This window comes from Panthera uncia, chromosome D4 (genome assembly GCF_023721935.1).
Source record: "Panthera uncia isolate 11264 chromosome D4, Puncia_PCG_1.0, whole genome shotgun sequence".
Lineage (NCBI taxonomy): Eukaryota > Metazoa > Chordata > Mammalia > Carnivora > Felidae > Panthera > Panthera uncia.
In genome coordinates, this window is record NC_064807.1 from 63,607,377 (window position 1) to 63,625,002 (window position 17,626).

The window sequence follows — 17,626 nt, forward strand, 5'->3', positions numbered from 1 at the left end:
AACTAATGTAACACTCTATATGTTAACTATACTGGAATTAAAAACTTAAAAAAAAATTGAATAGAACCAACATATGTGAGCTGTAGAATGTAGGGAATGCAGAAACCAAGGCAAAGAGATAAATGCTTAACTAAAAGATGTTAGGCCAGTAACCACTGACATTACAGAAGGGGGTGGGATATGACAATACATAGTTCTTAAGTAAACAAAACTAACCCCCCCCCCCAAAAAAAAAAACCTATTTTATCCTCTTAGGAAGAGAATGAATTTCAAAACATAGGCCCATTATTGGCGGTTGATAGTTCTACTGGTGTCCAATGCTGCAAAGCCATTCCTGGGTGAAGAAATTTTAAACATATGGCTTAAAATAGCATACCAGCTACACCATCTTTTTATACCTCACATAGGGACAGCACAACAGTGCAATTTGCCGCTGTCCCTCCTTAGTAGTATCAGAATGCTCAACTGTGAGTAAACTGGTCAGTTTTGTTTGTTGATAACAGCACACACTGATAAATACAGAATCCTATTAATGGTACTGGATTCTGAACACGAAGAGGAATAGTATATAACCATTTAACAATACGCGATATGAAGCTACACTGCTTGGGACCAAATCCCAGCTTCTCCACTTATTACTTGGAGTAAGTTGCTTGACCTGTGTTCGCTCACCTGTGAAATGAAAACAATGTCACGGGTTTCACAGAGTTGCGACAGGATTTGAAAGCCCTTGGAACCCAGCCTGGCATAAATATTAACAATCCGGTTTCCAAAGAAATTCTGTGAAATGTTAGTTCTGCCACTGCTTTAACGGAAGTGCAGGGAAGGAAACACCTATTTGCCCACCACCTGCCAGCCCCACACAATTTCCTATGGGATCAGCACAGCTCTCGACAGCGAGTACTAACGTCCCGCCCCCACGCGAAATTTGAGATGAAAAAGCCCGCCAGAGACCGGAGCCGCGAGGGGCGGAGCCAGAACGCCACCCCCCCAACAGTGCCCCGAAGTTCCGCGCCTTCCAGCACCGACAAAGCACAGATTCTATTTTTGACAAATCTGAGCCAAATCGGATAAATTCTGAGTCTTCTGAAATACACTGGTAACACTACTTAGAAGCCTTCCCGCCTCCCTGCCTTCAGGACTCTGAGAAAGCTGCCGTCCGCACCAGCTAGTTTCTCCCCTCCCTCCCCCCGCAAAACCCGCGAGACTCTGGACGGGGCGGGGCCTCCGGGACAGCCAGAGGCCAGATGGGACTTGAAGTGGGGTGGGGTTGGCGAGACGCGAGGCCCTTGGCTGCAGTATGGGGCTGCCCGTGGGGTGCCGGACGCCGAGCTCAGCAAATGCCGCTTTCTCCTTTAGTCTTCAGGTTCCCAGCTCTTGCATCCCTGGAGTTACCATTGTCGTGACGCTCTTTCCTATCCCTCTGTCACTTTGATTGTTCGATGGGAGGGAAAATTAGAACCTCTAAGTTAGGCATCTCGTAGGCACCTGGCAATGAAATCGGCAGTGGAGGTGGGGTCCTTTGCTCGCGCCGAAATTCAAAGGCATAAACATTTCCGGCCTGGGTGTAGATCGCGGAGCGGGTGTCTTAGCCACTATGTTGCAATTCGCTTAGTAGCGCCCAAGGCCAGGCAAGGGCGAACCCAGTCTCTGTTCTTGTGACCAGGAGTAGCTTCTGGGGAGCCTCAAGCCCGGAGGGCCTGGCGCAGTGGTGAGGCAGGTGGGTGAGCGGGGCCGGTTGGGCCTAGTCAGGCATTCCTGGCTGGAGAGGAGGATAGGGTTTTGTGTGTGTGTGTGTGTGTGTGTGTGTGTGTGTGTGTGTGCGCGCGTGGAAGGAGGGATTAGCAAGACTGGACCTCAAACTAAAATTAGTCCTAAAGGGTTCCTGGAAGAATGTCTACTTTCTCTCCAGCCTTGGAGTGGTGCAAACAATTGTTGATAGAAAGGCCTGGTGGGGCGAGGGAACAGGCTGAGTGAAAACAGAATCTCGAGAATATATGGGATTCATCTATTTAAGTAAATGTTGACTGACTCCCCGCGCCCTCGAGTCAGGCACTATTAGGGCATACAGCGGTGGAACGGGCGAAGATTTTACAGAAACTTTCATTATGGTAGTTTGGGTAGACAAATACAAAAATACTGTTTAGCGTCATCTTTTTAATTTCTTAAATGTTTATTTATTTTTGAGAGAAACAGAGTGCGAGTTGGGGAGGGGCAGAGCGAGAGGGAGACAGAATCCAAGCAGGCTCCAGGCTCTGAGCTGTCAGCACAGAGCCCCATGGGGGGCTGGAGCCCACGAACCTGAGATCAAGAGGCTTCACCGACTGAGCTACCCAGGCACCCCAGTTTAGCGTCATCTTTAAGTACAGTGAAGGAAAAGGCAGAGGGGATGGGGACAGGTGCGTTTTTATATAGAGAAGTCAGGACCTCAGTATGGTGACATTTAAGCAAAGTCGTGAGTGTAGTAAAGGAGAGTGAGTCATGTCTGTATCAGGGAGAAGGACACTGGGGGCAGAGGGAGTGGGATATGAAATAATCGGTAGTTTCTGTTACGAGTATGATAAAGATGGAAGGGAAGGCTGGAAAATTAAGTCGTTGACTTCCAGGTTGAATTAATGGTTTAATTAACTTATAATTAAGTTGGAAAAAGTGTCCTTACTTCAGAGGAAGTAGCTCAGCAAGTGGCTCTTTTATTTATATTAAGCCATTAAGTCGTTTTTATGTTTTAGTCTTTCTACATACGTCATGATTCCAGATTTCTGTTCCACTTATTGTATTTCTGTTTTGTACAGAACTGCTTTGTGGCCTGTTTGATTCCTAGCAGTTTACCTGTCCAAGTCAGTAGTGAAGATGCATGTTAAGTCAATCATTCTTGAGGGATTTAAGTCCTATGCTCAGAGGACTGAAGTCAATGGTTTTGACCCCCTCTTCAATGCTATCACCGGTTTAAATGGTAGTGGGAAATCCAACATATTGGACTCCATCTGCTTTTTGCTGGGCATCTCCAACCTGTCTCAGGTAAACTTTCTGATATATATGAATTATAAGTTTGGGGAACCTCAAGAGAATCCTCATTGAATTTGGACACTATTGCCAGTTTTCATTTGCATTTTTAAGTTTATGTGAATTATCTTTTTTTTTTTTTCATTTCTATTGGGTTTTTACTGAACTTAACCTACCATTCTTTGTTTAAAATTAGAATAAAGCTTGAGTTTTCTATAATCCAGGACACTTTTTTTTTTGTTTGTTTTTTTGAATGAAGTATAGTTGTCATAATCTAGGGCACTTTTAAAAGCCTTGACTGCATTCACTATAGGAGGGGGGGTCAGTAAAGTTTTTTGTAAGAATCAAATAACTTGTCTTATAATATCAAACAACTTACGAGTACTTTAACTTTACCAAATTCTGAAATAACCATACAGAATTATTCAATATGTTTTTATATGGAGTTTAAATACAGTGCATATACTTCACTGCGGTCCTTTAGAGGTAGATGTTATTACTCTACTTTTTTTTCTACTCTATTTATAGATAAGAAAATAGAAATTTAGTGTTGCCTAAGGTTCATCCCCTTAAGGTATTTGGAGCAACCCTCAAACTCGGGCATTTGGGAGTCTTATTCCAGAAGCTGTATTCCTACCCGCTCACTCTGCGTTATAATGCCTTTTCAGGATCTAATGGGATTGGATGAATAGTGAAATTCTTAGATGCCGTCTTCCTAAATCTTTCAAATGAACTTCAGCTACGAAATGAATAGAAAACAATCCAGTGCAGGGTTGGAACAGTTTTGTGGGGAAAGGCACTCATTTTATGTGGTTTCCCATTTTCCTTGCTTTCGTTGCCTGGCTGGCTACTTAGTGGATACTACATGGGTGGTTTTCCAACAGTAAGAAACCCATTTTTAGTGCCATTTTATGCAATATGGGGTTTTGTAATTGACAAACTTTTCTTTTGTTTTAGGTTCGGGCTTCTAATTTACAAGATTTAGTTTACAAAAATGGGCAGGCTGGTATTACCAAAGCCTCCGTGTCAATCACATTTGATAATTCTGACAAAAAGCAAAGTCCTTTAGGATTTGAGGTTCATGATGAAATTACAGTAACGAGGCAGGTGAGTGACTCCTAAATATTTGGATATCTAAGAACTTTTGTCTGACACGGTTTTTGGCAATGAGACTGCTGGAGAGAGAAAGTTTATGAGCAAAATTGATCAAAAACTGACTAGGTTTCTTAAGAATATCTTCCTTATGTTAAAAATTTGATCGTGCAAATTCCACCATTTACCAAGAGGATTGAAAGGGATCTAAAAAGCCATCAATCAGGATAAGCACTAATAACTATGCTTTAAATCTTGAACTATACTTGAATTTTCTCTGTACTGGAGTACCTATAATAGTTGGGATCTTGCCATCTTCTGAGGTAACCTATTGTTACTGGATGAGTCTAATTAGAAAGTTATTCCTATAAAATGAGCTGAAGTACTGTCATCAAATTTTACACATTAAATCTGATTCTTTGAGAGCATCAAAAAGCAAATCTAATGTATTCCATGTTTTAATATTTAGGTGTTTAAATATTTAATATTTAAGCTAAATCTCTCTAGGTATTTGAATTGATAATTGTTTCTATTTCCTTAACTTGTCTGATCACACTGAATACAAACTTGCTCTAGGTTCTTTATGCCTTTTTTAAATTATTTTTAATGCATGGTATATCAAATTGCATGTCCCAGAATTGGTCTCCTTAGGACAGGATTAAGCAGAATTGTCACTTCTTTCATTTTACGTACTCTTCTATTTTCCCCAGTATGTCTTTGGAGAGTTCATAATATGTTATGAGTTCATATCCACTTCACTTAAACTCTGATTTTTTAAATGTGTGTTATTAGCTGTGTTACTGCCATTTCTGTATGTAAGCAGGTTTTTGAAACCAAAGCAGGGACCATACATTGTCCCTTTTTCTTACTATAGTCCTACAGTGTTTTTACTTTGTCAGTTTTATGTTTAAAAATTCTGTTAAGTCCTTTTGACTCTCCATCTTAGCATTATGTAATTTATTGATTCCCTTTTCTATTTTAATAAAAACCTCTAGTTAAAAAAAAAAGTAAGGCATTGACTAGTTTGAGACAAAATCCTGTTCTTTGTCATTAAGCATCCATCAAATACTCACCTTTTAGGAATTTTTAGTAAGTCTCCTACTAATCTACCTAAAATTCCTGTCCTCATATAATCCATATGCCTGTATTTTCACCAAATTTTTGTTAGAAGGACTTTGTTAAAATACTTACGTGTATACTAGGTTTATTGTTCCAAATATAGTAGTATGTGATCTATCAGCTTAATGCTTCTGTCAAGAAAAGAACTGAATTAACACTCATTCAGTATTTTATTAAGTGTTTGGTATGTGCTGGGCAATCTTGAAAGCCCTGGGAAATACAGATAGAAGAAGGACCTCAAAATAGGATGGGTGAGATGATTATGCCCAATAAGTGACAATGTAAGTGCTATAGCAGAGTGTGAACACGCTGATGTCTGGTATAAGTTGTTCTTTGAAGCTCCATAATTACTCTTTTTCTTTCAAGTATTCACAAGTCATGTCTTTATTGACCCATTTTAGAATCTTGTCAAGGATCAAACTATCACACTGCTATCAAACTCCTTGTCTTTAGTTTTTAGTATCTGACTTCTGTTTTTTGGAAATTAAAAAGTGGAGGAAGGAGGGGTTAACCTCTGAGGGTGGGAAAGTTCTAAAGAATGATTAGGTATAGAATATGTTTTATACATACTAGGAAACATAAAGTCAAAAGTGACCTTAGAGATTTAGTCCAACGCATGAGAGATTAGGAGGCTTGTGTGTGGAATGTCCTTGGATTAGAAACCAATTGACCTGACTCTGTATTCTTTTTGACCATGTCACACTTCCTCCATTATTTATTCAGGATTGGTTTTATTTATCATTAGTAGGACAGAACAAACAAGTGAAATATATTTGGAAAGGTATCATCTTACTTCAAGATTTATATATTCATTTATATCTTTTAAAATATTTCCCTTTTAGGTGGTTATTGGTGGTAGAAATAAATATTTAATCAATGGAGTAAATGCAAACAATACCAGAGTACAAGATCTCTTCTGTTCTGTTGGCCTTAACGTTAACAACCCTCACTTTCTCATCATGCAGGTATTTTGTTTGTGGCCTTTATATACACTTTGACATTGTTTATTTTTTATGATACTATAATACGGGAATTGCTTCTTTTTGGGTTTTCCGTTTTTTATATACCATTACACTGGTGTTTGGGCACCTGTTAAGAGGTTGATTTAGTTAATATGTACTGATGTGTTCTAACATACACATTTGAAGTTTGAAGAATGTCTAGAAATAATTTTCCTTGACTTACAAGAATACACTATAAAATTTTTTAAAAAGATATTGTCATAATATATTCCTTTTAAAGGAATTCCTTTGAGTGTTGGACTCAAGCATTTTGTTATTTCAAATATACATTAAATTTTAAGAAATGTTTTTACTTAGGGGCACCTAGGTGGCTCAGTCGGTTAAGTGTTGGACTTCGCTCAAGTCCTTATCTCACGGGTTCATGAGTTCATGCCCCACATCGGGTTCTGTGCTGACAGCTCAGAGCCTGGAGCCTGCTTCAGATTCTGTGTCTCCCTCTCTTTTTGCCCCTCCCCCGCTCATGCTCTGTCTCTGTCTCAAAATTAAACACTAAAAAAAAAAAAAAAAAAATTTTCTTACATGGAGACTTATTCAAATGAAAATTAAGTGCTAATATTATCTTGTCCTTACTTGCCCCATCCAACTGTCCTCTTAGAAAGTTACAGCAAGGTCAATGGCAGGATCCTGATGGGACCAAAATAACGTTATTTTCAGTATATCACAGCCTCAAGGCTGAAAATTTATTTTAAATGAATCGAAATCATAAGTAATATGATGGTCTGAGAATTGGGTAGTGGAATTTTGTTTTGGTTTTTTTTGGTACTGATAATCTGGCATTGAAATAAAACATGTAACTATTCTATTTGAGGCCCAGAATTTCTATTTCTAGAAATCATCTTGGAGTGCAGCAAGTAAAAAGAAAAATCAAAAGATGTCCAACAATTATGCTAAATTGTATATACTTATGTGTTTATATACTTATTGGAGACTTCTGTATCATTAATATTGTTTCAGAAATATGATCTGAGTTGACTTTGTGTTATTTAAAAACTATATTACTGGTAAGTGAAAGTGTGAATAGCAGAATTCTAGAAGAAACATCTTTTCATGTAGGTAAGAGAAAGAATTCCCAAAAGGTTGGTATATTAGGATATAACAACTTCAGTGCAGGTAAATGTGTATGCCTTTAGTTGACTCTAATTTGTTATCATTACAGTAACTGCCATTTTATTTTTCAGGGCCGAATTACAAAAGTATTGAACATGAAACCTCCAGAGGTAAAGATACTATTTGTAGACAATAAAAGTAATAATTGTAGATACTGTTTTAATCTTCTAAGTCAATTTTTAAACATAATTTCTTCTATTCTTAAAATTCTTAGGAACATTATTAAGAATAATTAGTAAAGAAAGTTTTTTGTTTTTTTTTATTATTTGGCACTCTGGCCCCCTACCTTTTTAAAGCTATATGACATTACCTTTCTGAGCTTTAGTTTCCTCATCCATAAATTAGAGTCAAGAGTCCTTATCTCAGGTATTTTTTGAGGATTAAATGAGAATGTATAAGAAAAGGCACGGGTGGAACATTGTCGAGCAGATTTTTTTAACATTTTTTTTTTAATGAAGGTATAAGTGACCTATTAGTTTCAGGTGTGCAATATAGTGATTAATATATGTAGACATTGCAAAATGATCCTTATAAGTCTAGTTAACATCCATTACCACATAGTTTCAATTTTCTTTTTCTTACAACTTTTAAGGTTTATCTTCTTAGCTCTTAGCAACTTTCAAATATAGTATTATTAACTGTATTTTTACAGTTTTATTAACTGTAGTCACCATCCTATACCTTATATCCCCAGAATGTTTGTAACTGGAAGGTTGTACCTTTGATCACCTGTACCCATTTTGTCCACCCTTTAACCCCTATTTCTGGCAACCCCTAATATGTTCTCCAGGATCTCATTTTTTTTCTTTTTAGATTCTACATACAAATACGATTATACAGTATTTCTCTATCTCTGCCTGACTTATTTCACTTAGCATAAAACCCTCCAGTTCCATCCACATTGTCACAAATGGCAAGATTGCATTTGTTTTAGGGGCGCCTGGGTGGCTCAGTCGGTTAAGCATCCGACGTTCGGCTCAGATCATGATCTCACGGTCTGTGAGTTCGAGCCCGGCGTCAGGCTCTGTGCTGACAGCTTAGAGCCTGGAGCCTGCTTCACATTCTGTGTCTCCCTCTCTCTCTGCCCCTCCCCCACTCGCGCTCTGTCTCTCTCTGTCTCAAAAATAAATAAACATTAAAAAAAAAAATTTAAGATTGCATTTGTTTTAAATAGCTGAATAATAGTCCATTGTGTATATATACCACATTTTCTTTATCTGTTCATCACCAACACTTAGGTTGTTTCCATGTCTTGGTATTATAATGCTGCAGTGAACATGGGGATGCAGGTATCTTTTCAAGTTAGTGTCTTTGTTTTCTTTGGCTAAATACCCAGAAATATAATTGCTATATCATATGGTGGTTCTATTTTTAATCTTTTAAGGAATCTTCATAGTTTTCCATAATGGCTGCACCAATTTACATTCTTATCAACAATATAGAAAAGGTTTCCCTTTTCTCCACATTATCACCAGCACCTGTTATTTCTTGTCTTTGTGATAATAGCTATTCTAACAGGTAGTTATCTCATGGTTTTAATTTGCATTTCCCTGATGTAATGATGTTGAATACCTTTCATATACCTTTCATCTATCTTTTGTGAAAAAGTTCGCATCCTCTGCCCAGGTTTTAATTAGATTGTTTTTTTCCTATTGTGTTGTATATGCAAGTTTTTTATGTATTTTGATATTAACCCCTTAGCAGATTAATGATTTACAACTACTTTTTCCTCTTCCCTAGGTTGCCTTTTCATTTTGTTTATGTTTTCCTTTGCTATGCAGAAGGTTTTCAGTCAGAAGGTAGTTCAGTCAGATAGAGTCCCACTTGTTAATTTTTGCTTTCGTTGCCTTTGCTTTTGGTGTCAAATCCAAAAAATTTTTCACTATGACCAGTGTCAAGGAGCTTAACTTCTGTGTTTTCTTCTAAGAGTTTTATTGCCCAGTATTAAAAGAAATTTTGACTGTATCAAGCAGCCTTTCTCAACCAGTGTTCCATGTCAGACTTAAACCCTACAGAAAAAGATTTCAGTGAAATTAATTCATTGCATTCAGTGGATTGCTTAGGGTATTAAGACTTAAAGTTTTTTTTTCTTGGAGCCCCCTTGAAAAGAGTTGGTGTAAAGGAATGAATGTTTTCAACAAGAACAAAGGCTCTTTAGTTACTATTTTTTATTGAGAACTAAGGGGAAAACTGATAATTGGTAATAGCAGTCTGATTTGAATGTAGGTCATGCATATTTTCTTTAGATAATGTCTTAAGGGAAACTTCTAATTTGAAACCTGCCAAATACATAGAAATGAGAATAGTTTTGAGAGAAATAATCCTTTTGAGATAAGGATTGATGGTGTGTAGAAGCTTCTGAAAAAGGAGTGCTGGTAAAATTGTTTTACTTAGGAAATTATAATTGATAAGTACTTGCCTTTTTTAGAGTGCTTTTTACGTGAATTATTTTGTGTAATTCTCAACAGTGTTGTGAGATATTATCCATACGCTATGGATGAAGAAACCGCAGCACAGAGAAGATTAAGTTATTTGCCCAAGTTCTTAAAGCACATGCCACAGTTGGGATGCACATGTTATGTCATGCTTCATCCTGTTGGCACAAAATGGCTGAAGTCTCTTGGAACAATTTTAAGTAGAAGCTTCTAAAATGAAAACTGAATGTTGGTAGCCTTTATTTTTTTTAAACTTATGTTTGAAGGAAAAGAGGAATTATTGGCTTCAGTTTTATTTTTTTATTTAAAAATTTTTATTTTTAAGTAATCTAAATACCCAACATGGGGCTCAAACTCAACAACCCCAAAATCAAGAGTTGCACGCTCTACTTGCTGAGCCAGCCGGATGCCCCTGGCTTCAATTTTAAAAGAGATTTACTCTGCCTCAGTGTTGCATGAAGTTCAATTTTAGAATTGGAGTAAAGGCCAGAAATGTTTCTTGAATGTTAGGGCTGTGGGCAATACGTGCATTTTTATGTACTTAATGTCTCTGGTCCATTTGGGCCTTTTTTTTGATAAGCATTCTTAGTGAGGTTAAGACCTTAAATGATATACTTAATGTAAACTCCAATGAGATTTATCTTGTGTTCTTGAAACATTAATGTAATTATCTTTCCAGATTTTATCCATGATAGAAGAAGCAGCTGGAACCAGGATGTATGAATACAAAAAAATAGCTGCCCAGAAAACTATAGAAAAAAAAGAGGCTAAGCTGAAAGAAATTAAGACGGTAATTAAATTTATATAAAATGTTTGTAAAGAGAGTAATTTTGCATTTAGAGTTTCCCTGCTGTAAAGAGGAAATTTCCCCTCCCCCAGTTTTCCTTAAACTTCCATGCTACTTTTCCTTTCAGATTTTTTAATGGTACTTTACATACTGAAAATTTTGATTTTCCTTTATTTTCCAGATACTTGAAGAAGAGATTACTCCAACCATTCAAAAATTAAAAGAGGTATATACTGTGTATGTGAGGACAGCCATCTAGAATGTCTCTCAAAATTGGTGACAATTTTTCATTGTATTCAAGATCATACACATAGAGATGAAATGTACACCACTTCTCAGGAATTTTTCTATGGGATAAGATAAGGAGTTAGAGTTGGTACTTGTTAATCAGACTTCTGCTTATAGAGGACATGTACTTCATTCATACCTATTAATCATAGTGATTTTGGAGATTGCTCTTCATAATCTCAGAAAATGATCTCCCAGATGGAGAGGTAGAATTGAGCAGAACAACATTTCTTGAGGACATGACACTCCTAGTAATCCTGTTGGTAGAGTGAATAATTTCTAGGATAATAGGGGCTACCACTGCAATTATTGCTGTCAAGACCATTGATAAGTGAAAGGTACTAAAACAAATGTCCAGGTCTTTTCTATCATCTTTGTAGCTTCTGACATAATATTTCAGTGAAAAAATGCATTTATAGCACATTGGTTTTAAACTTTCACATTTAGGATTTCATTAAATGCTCATTAAAATTTGATACTTCTCAGAGTTGTATTCTGAATCCATAAAGTATTATGGATTTGCCAATAATGTGGATGTTATTGGCAAATCTGAAAAGGTGTGGTTAGGGATTTTGATTATTCTGTCTGCCCTAGGGGGTCCTTATCAGAATCAAGTTTAATAATGTGTGAGCAAATGTTTGTAAATAGTTACATGATTGAATGTTGGGTAGGCATCCTGGTAAATACTATTTCAAAATACATGTAATAATGTATCATTGGTGGTTGTGTAGTTTGTAGACTACTTACTACCCCCCAGTCTGTGAACCTTGTGTCCACATTTCTTTGTTAATCTCAACTGCCTGATTATATATTAAAAGAAACAACCACACAGGATTCACTGGAGATGGTATAATGGTATCTGAAAAGCTAGAGATCTAATGTTAAAATTTCTATAATCCATGATCACTAATCTAAGACAAAGTCTATTATGTGATGGGAAATTTTATACATGTTGCTGTAGTTTGAGTCTTTCTAAGTTTGTTGAAAATTTTGAAGTTTGAGTTATACTTTATTGGTGATTTCTCTTCCAGGAAAGATCTTCCTACTTGGAGTACCAAAAAGTAATGAGGGAAATAGAACATTTGAGTCGTTTATATATTGCTTATCAGTTTTTGCTGGCTGAAGATACAAAAGAACGCTCAGCTGAGGAGTTAAAAGAAATGCAAGATAAAGTTGTAAAGCTTCAAGAAAAATTATCTGAGAATGATAAAAAAATAAAAGCACTTAGCCATGAAATAGAAGAGTTGGAAAGAAGAAAAGATAAGGTCAGACATAATATGTAAGAACAGATAATATACTGTGGGAAAAAAAATTGTAATAAGTGAGGTCCACTGGCATTGTCTTCTGTATTGATCATCTTAACGTGTGATAATAACATAGCTTATAAAAAGTAAATCTTACAGAAGTTATACAAGAACATGATGACATGAACAAATTACAAGTATGCTGATTGGATTGGCTGCATTTGATTATAGGAAATTGGAGGTATACTCCGATCTTTAGAAGATGCTCTTGCAGACGCTCAGCGAGTTAATACTAAATCTCAAAGTGCCTTTGATCTCAAGAAGAAAAATCTGGCAAGTGAAGAGAACAAACGCAAAGAGCTGGAAAAAAATATGGTTGAGGTAAGTAAATAAGCTTGATTTAATTTCTCTTGGTTAACACTTATCCATTTTATTAATATTTATTGAGTGTATGCTACGGACAGTATAGTTGTTTGGGCTGGGGATATAGCAGTGGACAAAATGACAAATATGGACAAAATGCCTTTTGGGTATTCATTCCAATGAGGAGAATGATGATAAAATAAATGAAATCTGCAGTGTGTTATATAGTGATAACAGATTTGGAGAAAAAGCAGGGTAGAGTTTTAGGAATATAAGGGAGGTGGGTAAGGTGTGGGATTTTAAATTGGGTAACCACTGACGGTCTCATTGAGAGGGTGCTATTTCATTAATAAGACCTGAAGGAAGTCAGAACCATGTAAATAAATTGGTTGTGGGAGAAGATGTACGAGGCAGAAGAGCAATTGCCCCAGGTGCCAAAGATATTGGAAATATAAGATTGATCAGTGTGGCTCTTCAGCACTAAGTAGTAGGAATGCAGAAAGGTAAAAGGTGTAGGATCACATGTGATTTTATAAGACACGTGAAGGACTTTGACCTTTATTCTGAGTGACATGGGAAGCCACTGGAGTTGGCTGAGCAGAGGAACAACATTTTTTATATTTTAATCGTACTTTTCTTGATGTTTAGAGAATAACCTAACGGGAAGAAGCAGGGAGGAAATCCAGGTAGTAGGTACCAGTCTAGAGGATAGCCCTTGGATAAATGCAGTATATAAGCAGGTGTATTGAGAGAAGTTTTGGGATTTTATGAGTATTGTAAAGGTAGGTCCAACGAGTTAGACCTGGCAGATTGGTTGTTGAGTTGGTTGTTAAAAGGACTGAAGGATACTACAGATTTCTCTCCTTGACAATTGGAAATATCGTTAGCTTAGTAGAGAATAGGAGGAAGTACGGTGTGAACATAATAGGCTTGAGGTGCCTGTTAGACGTCTAAGTAGATCTGTTGATTAGGTAGTTGAATATAGGAATATTGAAGCCAGTCTAGAAATAGAAATCAAAATAACAGATGTTGGCATGCCCCTGGGCTAGTGCAGACTTCTTTTATATACACTCCTTTCTCAGCTAATTCCATCCAGGCCTGTAGCCCTATAATATTTATATGTTGATGCCTTTCAGATCTATAATTAGCCTTGACTCCTTCCCTGAATTCTAGATTTTTTTGTCCAGCTATTTAATTGACATTGTTACATAGGTGACTAAAAAATGTCTAAAACTTATTTGTCCAGTTATTTAATTGATATTTTTACATAGATGACTAACAAAAAGTCTAAAACTTTACATATCCAAAATAAAACTCTACCTACCCAAACCTCCTTGAGTTATTGAATTTTTCCCTATGTCAGAAAATGGCGCCACTATTAATTTAATTGTTCAGTCCAGAAATCCTAGAGTCTTCTTGCATTCCCCCCTTTTTCTCAAACTCTGTATCTAATCCATCAGCAAATTCTCTTGACTTTAAAAGTACTTCCTGAATATAGCCACTTTTCATGTCTATCGCTGCTTTACTGCAGGCCATCATTCATGTCTTAGGAGGGATGCTGTAATGATGTCCCTGTTAGTTGCCTTGCTTTTTACTCTTGCCATTCTACAATCTGTTCTTTACAAAAGCTAAAATATAAACTGGATCACATCACTCTTGTTCTTAAAATTCATTAATGGTTTCAAAGTCACATGTATAATTAAATTTAGTCTTCACCATGGCCTATGAGACCCTAGCTCCTTTCCACTTGCTCACGGTGGTCCAACACCAAATAGTTCCTCAAACACCCAAGCATATTTCACAGAGCTTGCCTAGTGTGGGTCCCCGTAGTATTAGCATGATCGATCACTCCTTTTATTTCATTTAGGTTTCTGCTCAAAATGTCATCACAAAAAGGCCTTCCTTCATTGTTCTTAAAATAGTTTCCATCAGTTTCTATCCCTTTACATTGCTTTATTTTTTTACTATGCTTCTCTAGAATATAGGGTCCCTGAGGAATCTGTGTCTTTAATGTCTAGAACAATGACTGATACATGGTAAACCTCTAATAAATATTTAATGAATCATGAATTAAACTTGTGAGCCAAAATTTCTGGTCACTCTCATGTAAATAGTATAGCTGGATTTTTTTTTTCCAGTGTTGGTATCTTAGTGTTTATGGTGTTCGTGTATATAACTTAAAAGGGGTTAATTATTAATAATGCTGTTTCCACTAGTATTTAATATTTAAATTTTATGGTCTTTAATAGTTTATAAATATGTTTTCATGTACATGCTCTTCATCCTACAATCTCTGCTTTGAAGCTTGGAGTAGGATAGTTATTAGTTCAATTTTAGAGCTTTAGGAAGTGATTTTTAGTTGCTTCAAATCGTTTGTTTATGCTGTTTTAGCTAATTTCTAGATTAGACCGTAACACACAGAATGAAAGTATTTCCAGTAGTATTTGGAATACTAAGGACACATTTATCCTAAAAACAGGGTGAATTTTAAAATGAGGATTAAGTATTTAAAGTTGGGATGGTTAAATTATTTTCCTTTTAACCATGCCCACTTCAAATTGCTATGAAATTTGATGGCATAAGGGTATGGGTAGATAAGAAAAAATGGATGTGTTTCCTAAAATATAATACTCTTCAATATTAAAATCTTCCTGAAGGATTCTAAAACTTTAGCAGCAAAGGAAAAAGAGGTTAAGAAGATAACAGATGGGCTGAATGCCCTTCAGGAAGCAAGTAATAAAGATGCTGAAGCTTTGGCTGCGGCACAGCAGCACTTCAACGCTGTTTCCGCTGGACTGTCTAGTAATGAAGATGGAGCAGAAGCAACTCTTGCTGGTCAAATGATGGCCTGTAAAAACGACATAAGTAAAGCTCAGACAGAAGCCAAACAGGTAAATATAGACATTCAGCGCTGTGTGATTGCATTTTTTTAGAAGCTCCACATTATGGTGATCTGATTATTTTCAACGTTTTATAACCATTGCCAATGTCAAGGAATTTGTTACTCTGCTACTCAGTAGCGCTCAATGCAGTGAAATTCAAATATGCTAACTGCTAAATATCGATGATAGTTTAAGATGCTATAAAATATTAAATACCCTTATAGGTTAGTTGAAATTATAAATGCAATAAATGCTTTATTCTATTTTGTAGTATTGTACGGAATATTTTAGGTTAATTTTTTTTTTGCGCTCTTTTCACTTTTTTATTGACAACATAAAGTCGAAGTCTTAAGCTTTAACAGGAAAACAAACATCCTTTCCATTTCTGTGGTCACCACACTTAGTTCTTACCTTTCATCCTTGGAAGTATCTCTCCCTCCCACTTACCCCCTTCTCGTCTTTGGTTTCCCTATACGGATTTCATAACCTTTGAAGCTTGTCAGTAAAGACTTTCAAATTTGTTTAGATAGTTGTGCATCTTTTAAAGTCCTATGAATGCAACAGTTTTGATTGCAGAAAAAAAAATATATATATATACACACAGTCTTTATTTTTTTAACAGAGGGCTCATCTTTACAAATATACATGTTCCTGTGTGTGTTTGTATTAATCATATTCAGCATTTTCTGTTAAATGTTTGCAACTTTTCCACTCAACGCTGAAGGTCACAAAAAATTTGTAAGAAATCAATAACAGAAAAACTTTTAAATCCTCTCAGTTTTTCTGTTAACTTATTATATGTTGGGAAAAAGCCATTACTCAGTTTTAGGGGGAGGAGACATCCAGCCAGATCTCAAAGTACTAGTTCATGCTTTTAAGGAACGGTACTCATTTATATAAACTAGCATTCGCATATCAGACTCCAAGCATTGAAATTTCTCTTGTCAGCTTAAGTTCACTTTCCTGTATAATTTTCTTACTGCTCAATACAGTCTCTCCACTGTTAATTGAACAACACTCACAAATAGTATACAAGTACAAATATGCATACCTAAGTGGAAAGGAAGGGAACTAGTTAGTGTTCTGATTAGTAGCTTTCTGATGTGTTTTTAATTTAATCAGCTAATGACAATTACTCTTTCATATAATTTTTGGACTCATTAATGTCGTCCTTTGTAAGTATTAAAAATATGGAGTAAATAACTTAGTGATTTATGTTAAGCATATATTTTATACTCTGAGTAGTTTTATGAGCAGAAAGTATTGGGAAATGATTGATTTCTTTAAGATGTTAATGCAAGTGACCAGTTACATTTTCCAAGCTGACGTTTCTTAAACTAATCTGCACCTGTGGCCATTTAATCACCAGCACTATCTGCCTCACATAGTCTATTAAATTTTCAATAACAGGCTCAGATGAAGTTGAAACATGCCCAACAAGAATTAAAGACTAAACAAGCTGAAGTTAAGAAGATGGATAGTGGCTATAGGAAGGATCAAGAAGCTTTAGAAGCTGTGAAGAAACTTAAAGAAAAACTTGAAGCTGAAATGAAAAAGCTAAATTATGAAGGTTTGCATTGAAACACATGATATTAAATCATTAGGAGGTAGTGATTGTTGATAAAAACTAAATAAAGGAAATAGCAAGTAGGAGTTTGTTTTTTTTACCGTATTAATGGGTGTTAGTATAAGACATACTCGTAAATACAACTGATCCCTGAACAACACGTTTGAACTTGCATGGGCCCACTTACTTGATGCTTTTTTTTTTTTTTTTTTTTGATAAATACAGTTGAGTACTGTAAGTGTATTTTCCTTATGATTTTCTTAACATTTTCTTTCTCTAGCTTACTTAATTGTAAGAATACAATATACAATACATATACAATGTGTGTGTAATGTTTATGCTACCAGTAAGGCTTCTTGTCAGCATTTCGCTATTAAGTTTGGGGATCAGAAGTTAAACACAGATTTAGGGGCACCTGGTTGACTCAACTGGTAGAGCATGCAACTCTTGGTTTCAGAGTTGTGAGTTCAAGCTCCACAGTGAGTGTAGAGCCTACTTAAAAACAGTGAAACATGAATTTGGAACTGTGTAGGGAGGAGGTGTCTGTCGGTGCCCCTGATCTCCTGCAGAACAACCCGGTTGTTCAAGGGTCAACTAAGTATAAAACAGGTCTTTGATTTTTTTTTTTTTTTTTTGCAGTGCTATATTAGTGTCAGGTATAAAACCTAGTGATTCAACAGTTCCGTTCATTACTCAGTGCTCATCATAAGTGTACTC

The 17,626-nt window shown here is 36.2% G+C and overlaps 1 protein-coding gene across 1 annotated transcript in view; it reads left to right on the forward strand.

The window, feature by feature from the left end:
* Positions 1 to 1,534: 1,534 nt before the first annotated feature.
* The window catches only part of SMC2 (structural maintenance of chromosomes 2), a 69,638-nt gene continuing 53,546 nt past the window's right edge, over positions 1,535 to 17,626 (forward strand). Inside the window, exons 1-11 of the mRNA XM_049635511.1 lie at positions 1,535 to 1,720; positions 2,793 to 3,018; positions 3,961 to 4,110; positions 6,057 to 6,179; positions 7,415 to 7,453; positions 10,458 to 10,568; positions 10,747 to 10,791; positions 11,885 to 12,118; positions 12,329 to 12,478; positions 15,118 to 15,351; positions 16,753 to 16,912. Coding sequence (XP_049491468.1) covers positions 2,851 to 3,018; positions 3,961 to 4,110; positions 6,057 to 6,179; positions 7,415 to 7,453; positions 10,458 to 10,568; positions 10,747 to 10,791; positions 11,885 to 12,118; positions 12,329 to 12,478; positions 15,118 to 15,351; positions 16,753 to 16,912 — 1,414 coding nt within the window. The 5' untranslated portion in view covers positions 1,535 to 1,720; positions 2,793 to 2,850. The remainder of the gene's footprint in view (positions 1,721 to 2,792; positions 3,019 to 3,960; positions 4,111 to 6,056; positions 6,180 to 7,414; positions 7,454 to 10,457; positions 10,569 to 10,746; positions 10,792 to 11,884; positions 12,119 to 12,328; positions 12,479 to 15,117; positions 15,352 to 16,752; positions 16,913 to 17,626) is intronic.